We start from the raw sequence: 13,650 nt of genomic DNA on the forward strand, positions 1-13,650 counted from the left end.
ACTACCAGCAGTGGCTACCAGCAGTAAGCCGTGACTACCAGCAGTAACTACCAGCAGTAAGCCGTGACTACCAGCAGTGGCTACCAGCAGTAAGCAGTGACTACCAGCAGTGACTACCAGCAGTGACTACCAGCAGTAAGCAGTGACTACCAGCAGTGACTACCAGCAGTGACTACCAGCAGTGGCTACCAGCAGTAAGCCGTGACTACCAGCAGTAACTACCAGCAGTAAGCCGTGACTACCAGCAGTGGCTACCAGCAGTAAGCAGTGACTACCAGCAGTGACTACCAGCAGTGGCTACCAGCAGTAAGCAGTGACTACCAGCAGTGACTACCAGCAGTAAGCCGTGACTACCAGCAGTAACTACCAGCAGTAAGCAGTGACTACCAGCAGTGACTACCAGCAGTGGCTACCAGCAGTAAGCAGTGACTACCAGCAGTAACTACCAGCAGTAAGCAGTGACTACCAGCAGTGACTACCAGCAGTGACTACCAGCAGTAAGCAGTGACTACCAGCAGTGACTACCAGCAGTGACTACCAGCAGTAAGCAGTGACTACCAGCAGTAAGCAGGGACTACCAGCATTGGCTACCAGCAGTAAGCAGTGACTACCAGCAGTGGCTACCAGCAGTAAGCAGTGACTACCAGCAGTAAGCAGTGACTACCAGCAGTGGCTACCAGCAGTAAGCAGTGACTACCAGCAGTGGCTACCAGCAGTAAGCAGTGACTACCAGCAGTGACTACCAGCAGTAAGCAGTGACTACCAGCAGTGACTACCAGCAGTAAGCCGTGACTACCAGCAGTGGCTACCAGCAGTAAGCAGTGACTACCAGCAGTAACTACCAGCAGTGACTACCAGCAGTGACTACCAGCAGTAAGCAGTGACTACCAGCAGTGACTACCAGCAGTAAGCAGTGACTACCAGCAGTAAGCAGTGACTACCAGCAGTGGCTACCAGCAGTGACTACCAGCAGTAAGCAGTGACTACCAGCAGTGGCTACCAGCAGTAAGCAGTGACTACCAGCAGTGGCTACCAGCAGTAAGCAGTGACTACCAGCAGTGGCTACCAGCAGTAAGCAGTGACTACCAGCAGTGGCTACCAGCAGTAAGCAGTGACTACCAGCAGTGACTACCAGCAGTGACTACCAGCAGTAAGCCGTGACTACCAGCAGTGACTAGCAGCGGCACACACAGCCTGGCTCGGCGGCTTCTCACCTAAAGTGAAAGTATTACGCAGCAGACAAGTGACAGCAGCATCCCCTGCACCGTGTGTGATCTCCTGCTGGAGACTACAAGCCCCACAATCCCTTGCTTGTGACCCGAGCTCTGCCTGACATTACAAGCCCAGAGAGGGGGAAGCGCCGGGCCAGTGCTGTGCGGCGCTGCTGTCAGGATATGACTGCCCTCACTATTATTTGGATGGGATCCCAATAGTCGCCGCCGGTCGCGACCCCCTCCCTCCCTGGTCCGTGCCTCCATCGCCGAGCTGGGGGAGTGACGCGGCTCGGACGGACTTTCTGTAATCCCCACCCTGCATTGATGCCCGGCGCTCTGGCACCTTTCTTCGTGCACATCGCCACTTTGGCTATCGGTAACTGTACATGGCCGACCCTGCACGCCCGGTCCCTCCGATCTGATTGCCCGGTCCGTACAGTGCCCGGAGGAGAGGTCGCTGTCCCGGTGTAATCATCCCTTCCCGATGCCGAGAAGATGGAGAGTCGGAAGCTGCTAGACAAGAAGCCGGGGGGCGACGTGCTGGGGAGCGGGGAGAGGTCGGCCCTGTCCGCCCGGGAGCACTGCGAGCTCCTCCAGAACATGATCGACATCTCCATGTCCAACCTGCGGGGGCTCCGCACACAGTGCGCCGCCTCTAACGACCTGACCCAGCAGGAGATCCGGACCCTGGAGGTGGGTGACGAAATGAGGGCAACTTCACCGCCAGCACGCACCCGGCCACCAGCGATGGCAGGGTTAAGTGGCTCGTGCATTTAACCCCGTGAGGCCCGTGCCGGGGAGAATGCCGCCGTTTGCAGGCTGAGGTGTCCGGCAAGGAATGAGTTAATGAATATAGCACCTTGATATATCTCAATGTACGGAAAGAGAGTTGTGGTGAGAGGCTGCGACCGTCTGCAGCCACAGCTGTGACTGGATGGATGGGCAGCCTGTGCCGAGAGGCCTGTGCTGCTGGCAGGTGTGACACTGCTCTCCATCACTGGCAGAATGTCTGGCACCATGGATGCTCTGAGGTCATGTTCCTATAGGTGTCACTACGTATATGGATCTGTCCTGGACCAAATGTAGCACACAGCGACTGTAGTGCCCCCCAGGGCTGAGACATGTGTCTAGTTTGGAAGGATCCCAGTCAAAATAATCCACATTGTGACCATCAGCTTCAACTTTCATGTGGTCATTGGGGTGAACAAAAACTGTGTTCTGCTGTCATTATCAAGGCAGAATATAGCAGGGTAGTTCATGACACAAGATGGCAGGGGAACCTGTAATATGGGGACAGGAACTGTAAGCAAATAGTGGACACAAGATGGCTGAGGAGTCTGAGATTAGTGTACACGAGATGGCAAGAAAATCCACCACTAGTGGACACATAATAGGGGCGCCTGTGATTAGTGGATACGGGATGGCAAGGAAGACCTGATTAGTAGATATGAAATAGCAAAGGAGTCTGTGATTAGTGGACACGGCAGGGGTGTCTGTGATTAGTGGACACGGCAGGGGAGTCTGTGGTTAGTGGACACGGCAGGGGAGTCTGTGGTTAGTGGACACGGCATGGCAGGGGAGTCTGTGATTAGTGGACACGGCAGGGGAGTCTGTGATTAGTGGACACGGCAGGGGAGTCTGTGATTAGTGGACACGGCAGGGGAGTCTGTGGTTAGTGGACACGGCAGGGGTGTCTGTGATTAGTGGACACGGCAGGGGAGTCTGTGGTTAGTGGACACGGCATGGCAGGGGAGTCTGTGATTAGTGGACACGGCAGGGGAGTCTGTGATTAGTGGACACGGCAGGGGAGTCTGTGATTAGTGGACACGGCAGGGGAGTCTGTGATTAGTGGACACGGCAGGGGAGTCTGTGGTTAGTGGACACGGCATGGCAGGGGAGTCTGTGATTAGTGGACACGGCAGGGGAGTCTGTGATTAGTGGACACGGCAGGGGAGTCTGATTAGTGGACACGGCAGGGGAGTCTGTGATTAGTGGACACGGCAGGGGAGTCTGTGATTAGTGGACACGGCAGGGGAGTCTGTGATTAGTGGACACGGCAGGGGAGTCTGTGATTAGTGGACATGGCAGGGGAGTCTGTGATTAGTGGACACGGCATGGCAGGGGAGTCTTGTGATTAGTGGACACGGCAGGGGAGTCTGTGATTAGTGGACAGTAAATATCAGAGGAGTCTGTGATTAGTGGACATGGCAGGGGAGTCTGTGATTAGAGGACACGGCAGGGGAGTCTGTGATTAGTGGACACGGCAGGGGAGTCTGTGATTAGTGGACACGGCATGGCAGGGGAGTCTGTGATTAGTGGACACGGCATGGCAGGGGAGTCTGTGATTAGTGGACACGGCAGGGGAGTCTGTGATTAGTGGACACGGCATGGCAGGGGAGTCCGTGATTAATGGACACGGCATGGCAGGGGAGTCTGATTAGTGGACACGGCATGGCAGGGGAGTCTGATTAGTGGACACGGCATGGCAGGGGAGTCTGATTAGTGGACACGGCAGGGGAGTCTGTGATTAGTGGACACGGCAGGGGAGTCTGATTAGTGGACACGGCAGGGGAGTCTGTGATTAGTGGACACGGCAGGGGAGTCTGTGATTAGTGGACACGGCAGGGGAGTCTGTGATTAGTGGACACGGCATGGCAGGGGAGTCTGTGATTAGTGGACACGGCAGGGGAGTCTGTGATTAGTGGACACGAAATATCAGAGGAGTCTGTGATTAGTGGACACGGCAGGGGAGTCTGGAATTAGCGGAAACGGCAGGGGAGTCTGTGATTAGTGGACACGGCAGGGGAGTCTGATTAGTGGACATGGCAGGGGAGTCTGTGATTAGTGGACACGGCAGGGGAGTCTGTGATTAGTGGACACGGCAGGGGAGTCTGTGATTAGTGGACATGGCAGCGGAGTCTGATTAGTGGACACGGCATGACAGGGGAGCCTGTGATTAGTGGACACGGCAGGGGAGTCTGTGATTAGTGGACATGGCAGAGGAGTCTGTGATTAGTGGACATGGCATGGCAGGGAAGTCTGTGATTAGTGGACACGGCAGGGGAGTCTGTGATTAGTGGACACGGCAGCGGAGTCTGTGATTAGTGGACATGGCATGGCAGGGAAGTCTGATTAGTGGACACGGCAAGGGAGTCTGTGATTAGTGGACACGGCAGCGGAGTCTGTGATTAGTGGACATGGCATGGCAGGGAAGTCTGTGATTAGTGGACACGGCAGGGGAGTCTGTGATTAGTGGACACGGCATGGCAGGGGAGTCTGTGACTATAGGACATGAGATAGCAGAGGAGTGTGATTGGTGGACACGGGATGGCAGAGGAGGATAAAGCTGTCCGTAGATGTTAGATATTTTTGGCAGATCAAAACCATTTCAGTGGGTTTTCCACTTATCTAATGTCCCACCTACATTACATGACCTGTAGATCTCATCAAATAGTGGTTACGGACACCTTTCAATCTTAGTTCCTCCGAAATCCATCCTTTTTTGTAACTAAGATATTTTGTGTAACACAAATATGGGAGGCCCAGCATTCTTCTGAAGATAAGATTTACCAATTTTATTGTCCACAAATTGAAGTCCATCTCAGAAGGGCGAAAGATTAACTGACGCGTTTTGAACAATCATAGTCCTTAATCATAGCAAGATCCTTTGCTCCTGATCCTGTGCCTTTGCCTCGCTCATCCTACTTCCTGCTTGTTCTGATGGATTGTCTCCCAAGCTGTTTACTTCCTGTACCGGTGATCACGCTGTCTATAAATGTTCTTTCCTATGGTCTTTGCAGTTTCTCTCAGTTATATCCTTCTGCTTGATACCACTGAATGGGCATACAGGCCTACTGCGGGGTGGCTCATGCCAGTGCCGCTCAGTTATTACTTGATCATTGAGTTGTACAGTTGACACTTGTAGTATTTCCAGTGCTCCATCCCACGAGACTCCTGACAGCACGGCTTCATTGTCATGGCCAGCTCAGGCTTCAGCTGCGGTCTAGTGAGGGACAGTAGTGAGTCCTTAGAGAACGGCTTAATTGATATTAGTTACCCTTTGGGGATGAATAGAGCTCTGCAAGACCCTCTTACATGGGCAGATATACTACCTGTAACCAGTTCCTGTCTACTATATAATACGTGGTGCAGTTATGGTTTTGTTCTATCGTCCATGTGAATCCCTCTAGGCCGGTGTTGTTGGCATATACCCTGCATGCTCCGTTGCATGTACTGACTACCAAGCATGATCTTTAGGTCAGCATAAAAGATAGTATCAGTGACTATCAAGTAAACTATGGCTGATTGTTTGCTCACTGACAATGTACAGACAGGATGATGAACAGGAAAGAATGTCCTTTACGATCAATCGTAGGATCGATCATCATATAAGGTCCTTGAGTCTAGGCAAAAGCACAGACCTACTTTGGTCTGTCATTAAGCCAACTTTGTAGACTTGTCTCTTGAAAATGAGGTCCGCACAAAAGTGTGATGATGGTAGATGTTAGGCCTCTGGGCAAAACCTATCAAATCTTCATCTTTATCACTCTTTTGTCAGAAGGTGCTTTATACTTAGCACAATGTTGCAATTTTTTATTTGACCCTCAGCTCGGTTCACTTGAAGAGATATTAAATTAGAGATCAAATTAGAATCATGTTTACAAAATTTTCCCACAGATGAATTTTTGTTGTATTCTTGGTGTGTTAACATATATTTCAGCTATATTATGGTTAACTTGATTTGATGCACAGTGACATGCAAAAGTTTGGGCCCCCCTGGACAAAATTGGCATCATTATGAGTAGTTAATCTTGCTGAAGATGAAATGATCTATAAAATGCTAAAAGTTAAAGATGACAAATTTCCTATGCATTTTAGGCAACAAAATAATATATCTTTTAAATTTTAAAAATTGCAAAAAGGAAAATGGGCCAATGTAAAAGTTTTGACACCCTGCATGGTTAGTACCTAGTAACATCCCCTTTTGAAAGTATCACAGCGTGTAAACGCTTTTTGTAGCCAGCCAAGAGTCTCTCAGTTCTTGTTTGAGGACATTTCATCCATTCTTCCTTGGAAAATTCTTCCAGGTCTGTGAGATTTCTGGGTCATCTTGCATGCACTGCTATTTTGAGGTTTAGTCACAGATTTTCAATGATGTTCAGAACAGGGGACTGTGAGGGCCATTGTAAAACCTTCAACTTGTGCCTTTTGAGGTAGTCTATTGTGGATTTTGATATGTGTTTAGGATCATTATCCTTTTGTAGAAGCCATCCTCTTTGAACTTCAAATGTTCCCTGTGCCATTGTCTGCAACACAACCCCAAAGTATGATTGATCCATTCCCATGCTTGATGTTTGGCGAGATGTTCTTTACCTAAAATTCTGTGCACTTTTTTTTCTCCACACATATCTTTGATCATTATGGCCAAAGAATTTTATTTTAACCTCATCTGTCCACAGGACTTGTTTCCAAAATGCATCAGGCTTGTTTAGATGTTTTTTTGCATACTTCACACGCTGAATTTTATGGTGAGGAAGAAGGAGAGGTTTTCTTCTGATGACTCTTCCATGAAGGCCATATTTGTGCAGGTGTTTTTGAACAGTAGAACAATATATCACAACTCCAGAGTCTGCTAAATCTTTATGAAGGTCTTTTGCAGTCAGGCAGAGGTTTTGATTTGCCTCTCTAGCAATCCTACGAACAGCTCTCACTGGAATTTTGCTTGGTCTTCCAGACCTTATCTTGACCTTTGTTGTTCCTGTTAACTGCCATTTCTAAATTACATTTCAAACTGAGGAAAGGGCTACTGGAAAACCCTGTGCTATCTTCTTATAGCCTTTTCCTGCTTTGTGGGCCTCCACCATTTTCAGAGCACTAGACACCTGCTTATAAGAACCCATGGCTACTGTTTTTTGACACAAGGATAGAGGAGGCTGGGTTTTTATAAAGCTGGGAACTATGCATCATCTGGCCTTTCCTAACGATGATAGTGAACATGCCATAACCCTAACAGACTAATTAAGGTCTGAAACCTTGGTCTAAGTTGTCTGAGTACACAAATTTCCTAGGGTGCCCAAAACTTTTGCATTGGCCCAATTTTCATTTTGTAATTTTTAAAATGAAAAAAAAATGACAATATATACCGTATATACTCGAGTATAAGCCAACCCGAGTATAAGCCGACCCCCCTAATTTTGCCACAAAAAAACTGGGAAAACTTATTGACTCGAGTATAAGCCTAGGGTGGGAAATGCAGCAGCTACCGGTTAACGTGAAAAATAAAAATAGATACCAATAAAAGTAAAATTAATTGAGACATCAGTAGGTTAAGTGTTTTTGAATATCCATATTGAATCAGGAGCCCCATATAATGCTCCATACAGTTCATGATGGGCCCCAAATAATGCTGCGCAAAGGTTAAAAATGGCCCCATAAGATGCTCCATAGAAACATTTGCCCCATACAATGCTGCATAAAGGTTGTTGGCCCCATAAGATGCTCCACACATTATGGCCCCATAAGATGCTCCACACATTATGGCCCCATGAGATGCTCCATACATTATGGCCCCATACGATGCTCCATACATTGTGGCCCCATGAGATGCTCCACACATTAGGGGCCTCATGAGATGCTCCACACATTATGCCCCATAAGATGCACCTCATATATGCCCCATAAGATGCTCCTCATATATGACCCATAAGATGCTCCTCATATATGCCCCATAAGATGCTCCTCATATATGCCCCATAAGATGCTCCACACATTTGCCCCATTTGCTGTTGCTGCGATTAAAATAAAAAAAATCACATACTCACCTCTCTTCGCTCAGGCCCCCGGCACTTGCGATAGTCACCTTCCACGTTCCATCACTGCGCGCTGCTCTGTCTTCCATCCTCGGCACTGACTGTTCAGGCAGAGGGCGGTGCGCACTAATCGCGTCATCGCGCCCTCTGACCTGTCCAGTCACAGCCAGAGGACGGAAGACAGAGCAGCGCGCAGCGATGGAACGAGGAAGGTGACTATCGCGCAATGCTCCCCCTCCCCTGATATACTCACCTGCTCCCGGCGCGGTCCCTGGCAGCGTCTCACTGTCAGATGGTCTCCGGGAGCCGGCGGCATCTTCCTGTGTTTAGCGGTCACGTACCGCTCATTAGAGTAATGAATATGCGTGCATATTCATTACTTTAATGAGCGGTACCACGTGACCGCTGAACACAGGAAGCGCTGCCCGGAGACCATGGGACATGCAGGGACAGCGCCAGGAACAGGTAAGTATGTCACCGCGCCGCTGACCCCACAACGACACTGACTTGAGTATAAGCCGAGAGGGTCACTTTCAACCCAAAAAAGTGGGCTGAAAATCTCGGCTTATACCGAGTATATACGGTAGATTTTTTTTTGGTGTTGCCAAAAATACAAAGGAGATACGTCATCTTTAACTTTAGGCCTTTTAGAGATCATTTCATCTTCAACTTGATTAACTGTTCACAATAACAGTAAATTTGACCAGGGGTGCCCAAACTTTAACATGACACTGTAATTCAGACCACAGACCACATTTTATCGTTTTTTCAGTCTATACCAATCTTGGCTGGGAAATTTAATGGCAGAGCAATTCTTTCTCATAACTGTCATCATAGATGAAATAGATATTCTTCACCTACCCTTCATTATACTTATATACATATGTTTTATAGTATGGAACTACAATATACAGTATATATAAATGATAGTATATTATAATATTCTCTCCGTGTTGTGTAGGTTTCCTCTGGGTGCTCCACTTTCCTCCCATACTCGGAAGACATACTGATAGGGAATTTAGATTGTGAGCTCCCAAGGGGACATTGCTGACAATGTAAATAAAGCTCTACGGAATATGATGGCGCTATTTAAACAAGGCATAATAAATAACTATATATGTAATATAATATATATCAGCATCTCATGTAACATTCTGATCCATCCCCAGACCAGCGCCTGGCAGTAAAATGGTAAGAAAGCCTGATGACAACTGCTGCATTTGCTTGTAATCCTGTTTAGTTGCATCAGGCTCAAAAAACTGATCCTGTTGCAATGGAAATATGTGAACCCAGCCTAATTAATCTATAGCAAATGTGACATTTTACCTGGTTGCGTCTTTGCTAATAAAGTGTCACTCCTTGTAAAAACCTGTTAAGATTCCTTTCATTTTCCCCATAGGCTTTTCTAGGTTTCTGGGCAGGATGACGTTTCCCTGGGTCTTGGTGTTGCTTTACTTGTAGTATATATGTAAGGCAGTTGGACAGGTTTCACATGTTTTTATGATATACTCACTAAAACTACAGGGATTGCAGCTATGAAAAGGAAATAGCTAATTAGAGGGACTGTTTAGTTTGTGGTTTGGGTGGAATTTAGAGCTAGCCCAGCCAAGCCACACATTTAACCTTATAAAAGCTTTTTAAACATGTCTTCCTTCCAGCATGCAGACTGCGTCATTCTCTATAGACAATATCGCCTTTTGTTACGTGTAGTGGAAGAGAAGGTTATATTCCTAGATTGCACTTAGTGCTGTGCCAGGCAGCATAGCTTCCATTATGGCATAGTCAGCATACAGAAGTTTCTTTTCCTGGAAGCTGCACCCATCGAACTATACCTGGAATTAGGAAATCAAGAGTATAATTTGTTTTTAACTCTTTCCTCTGTGATGAACTGCATGTAATAAATTATCTATCTATTTATCTATCCCATATATATCTATCCCATATCTATCTATCCCTATCTATCGATCTATCTATCCCATATCTATCTATCTATCTATCTATCTATCTATCTATCTATCTATCTATCTATCTATCTATCTACTTTTTCAAAAAAGTTGAGGCAGCACACCAAATCCAAAGTTATAAAGTGTTTTTAATAGCCCATGTGGCGACGTTTCGCTCCTGGGTACAGATATCCATCTATCTATTATCTATCCATTCATCCATCTATCCATCCATTATCTATCTATACCATATCTATCTGTATATCTATCTATCTATCTATCTATCTATCTATCTATCTATCCCATATCTATCTATCTATCTATCTTTCTATCTATCTATTATCTATCCATCCATCTATCCATCCATCTATCTATCCCATATCTATCTATCCCATATCTATCTATCTATCTATCTATCTATCTATCTATCCCATATCTATCTATCTATCTATCTATCTATCTATCTATCTATCTATCTATCTATCTATCTATCTATCCCATATCTATCTATCCCATATCTATCTATCTATCCCATATCTATCTATCTATCTATCTATCTATCTATCTATCTATCTATCTATCTATCTATCTATCCCATATCTATCTATCTATCTATCTATCTATCTATCTATCTATCTATCCATCCCATATCTATCTATCTATCTATCTATCTATCTATCTATCTATATCTCTAGCTAGCTAGCTTCACCATTATATTGTATTTCTAGTACATGCCAAGTGTAAAGATACTGGTAATTGAAACTATGTTTATAATCTAAAGAGTCAAAGCTCTTTTCTGAACGTTGTGACCTTTGTTAAATGCCGACATTTCTGATGACATCACTCCACGTTACTTCGGTGTTACATGCTTTTCTATGGTGCGGTGCCAATATTCAAAAAGGGCTCTAAAAGTGAACCTGGAAATTATAGGCCAGTAAGTCTAACCTCTACTGTTGGTAAAATATTTGAAGGGTTTCTGAAGGATGTTATTCTGGATTATCTCAATGAGAATAACTGTTTAACTCCATATCAGCATGGGTTTATGAGAAATCGCTCATGTCAAACCAATCTAATCAGTTTTTATGAAGAGGTAAGCTATAGGCTGGACCACGGTGAGTCATTGGACGTGGTATATCTCGATTTTTCCAAAGCGTTTGATACCGTGCCGCACAAGAGGTTGGTACACAAAATGAGAATGCTTGGTCTGGGGGAAAATGTGTGTAAATGGGTTAGTAACTGGCTTAGTGATAGAAAGCAGAGGGTGGTTATAAATGGTATAGTCTCTAACTGGGTCGCTGTGACCAGTGGGGTACCGCAGGGGTCGGTATTGGGACCTGTTCTCTTCAACATATTCATTAATGATCTGGTAGAAGGTTTACACAGTAAAATATTGATATTTGCAGATGATACAAAACTATGTAAAGCAGTTAATACAAGAGAAGATAGCATTCTGCTACAGATGGATCTGGATAAGTTGGAAACTTGGGCTGAAAGGTGGCAGATGAGGTTTAACAATGATAAATGTAAGGTTATACACATGGGAAGAAGGAATCAATATCACCATTACACACTGAACGGGAAACCACTGGGTAAATCTGACAGGGAGAAGGACTTGGGGATCCTAGTTAATGATAAACTTACCTGGAGCAGCCAGTGCCAAGCAGCAGCTGCCAAGGCAAACAGGATCATGGGGTGCATTAAAAGAGGTCTGGATACACATGATGAGAGCATTATACTGCCTCTGTACAAATCCCTAGTTAGACCGCACATGGAGTACTGTGTCCAGTTTTGGGCACCGGTGCTCAGGAAGGATATAATGGAACTAGAGAGAGTACAAAGGAGGGCAACAAAGTTAATAAAGGGGATGGGAGAACTACAATACCCAGATAGATTAGCGAAATTAGGATTATTTAGTCTAGAAAAAAGACGACTGAGGGGCGACCTAATAACCATGTATAAGTATATAAGGGGACAATACAAATATCTCGCTGAGGATCTGTTTATACCAAGGAAGGTGACGGGCACAAGGGGGCATTCTTTGCGTCTGGAGGAGAGAAGGTTTTTCCACCAACATAGAAGAGGATTCTTTACTGTTAGGGCAGTGAGAATCTGGAATTGCTTGCCTGAGGAGGTGGTGATGGCGAACTCAGTCGAGGGGTTCAAGAGAGGCCTGGATGTCTTCCTGGAGCAGAACAATATTGTATCATACAATTATTAGGTTCTGTAGAAGGATGTAGATCAGGGGATTTATTATGATGGAATATAGGAATATAGGCTGAACTGGATGGACAAATGTCTTTTTTCGGCCTTACTAACTATGTTACTATGTTACTATGTTACACAAGCTATTCTGGTTTTCTTGTAGGTTGTCTCAGTAGATGTCTATACTGTTCTCAATCAGATTTTAGTACATTTTTGTATTAAACTATGAATTTGATGCAACTTTTAACTACCATGCTTCACTACAAGAAATGAACGTCGCTAGAGTACATTTCTGTCGTAATTCAGGTCACTTCTGTGGCATAAATTATGATAAATTTGCCTGGCTTGCTCAACCTTTCACCCACTTTTCAAGGTGAGAGTTACATAATGAAAATAGTCACAACATGTTTGCACAAAAAAATTGCAATGTTTCAAACAATTTTACTGTAGTAAACTGCCTGATGTGTCTGCCCAAAAGTGTGTATGTAAATGAGGGGTCAGGGTCCGCATTCAGTATAACTACAGACTGTCAGACTGTTTGGCTTCAGATATGTACAAGCCTATAATCTACCTTTGTAGGCCTTCAGTGTGTGGTCACCGAGAATGTCGACTTGCATCCTAGTGTAGGCGGATACGTTTTTCTAGTTTTATGTGCCAAGTCCTTCATATACTGGCTAGCTGTTCAGGTTCTGGTCTTAGTGTAGAGGAGAAATTCTACCAGGGCTTTGGGGTCTGTGTCCATTTTGGTGGAGTCGGTATAAAATGCACTACTACTCCTAAAATATATAATAAATTGGGTACAGTAGTTCAGGGCAGGATGTGCTGTAAATGAAATGTCCTATACATGTCTGTTCTGTTCCTGATCTCAGGATCTCGGCTTTTAGTTGAGATGAATCTGTGCTGCACTTTATGTACATGCTCAGTAGTGAGGCAGGGCTGTGGGGTCTGAGCCGGTGTGATGTAATGTTCTATAAATGTCTGTTCTGTTCCTGATCTAAGGATCTCGGCTTCTAGTTGAGATGAATCTGTGCTGCACTTTATGTACATGCTCAGTAGTGAGGCAGGGCTGTGGGGTCTGAGCCGGTGTCATGTAATGTCCTATAAATGTCTGTTCTGTTCCTGATCTCAGGATCTCGGCTTCTAGTTGAGATGAATCTGTGCTGCACTTTATGTACATGCTCAGTAGTGAGGCAGTGCTGTGGGGTCTGAGCCGATGTCATGAAATGTTTTATAAATGTCTGTTCTGTTCCTGATCTAAGGATCTTGGCTTTTAGTTGAGATGAATCTGTGCTACACTTTATGTACATGCTCAGTAGTGAGGCAGGGCTGTGGGGTCTGAGCCAGTGTCATGTAATGTTCTATAAATGTCTGTTCTGTTCCTGATCTAAGGATCTTAGCTTCTAGTTGAGATGAATCTGTGCTGCACTTTATGTAGATGCTCAGTAGTGAGGCAGGGCTGTGGGGTCTGAGCCGGTGTCATGT

The 13,650-nt window shown here is 45.5% G+C and overlaps 1 protein-coding gene across 1 annotated transcript in view; it reads left to right on the forward strand.

Moving 5' to 3' along the window:
• Positions 1-1,309: 1,309 nt before the first annotated feature.
• The window catches only part of KSR1 (kinase suppressor of ras 1), a 260,113-nt gene continuing 247,772 nt past the window's right edge, over positions 1,310-13,650 (forward strand). The window contains exon 1 of the mRNA XM_077296854.1: positions 1,310-1,907. Within this exon, the coding sequence (XP_077152969.1) occupies positions 1,710-1,907 (198 nt within the window). The 5' untranslated portion in view covers positions 1,310-1,709. The remainder of the gene's footprint in view (positions 1,908-13,650) is intronic.

Source organism: Ranitomeya variabilis, chromosome 3 (assembly GCF_051348905.1).
Source record: "Ranitomeya variabilis isolate aRanVar5 chromosome 3, aRanVar5.hap1, whole genome shotgun sequence".
In the NCBI taxonomy this organism is placed as follows: domain Eukaryota; kingdom Metazoa; phylum Chordata; class Amphibia; order Anura; family Dendrobatidae; genus Ranitomeya; species Ranitomeya variabilis.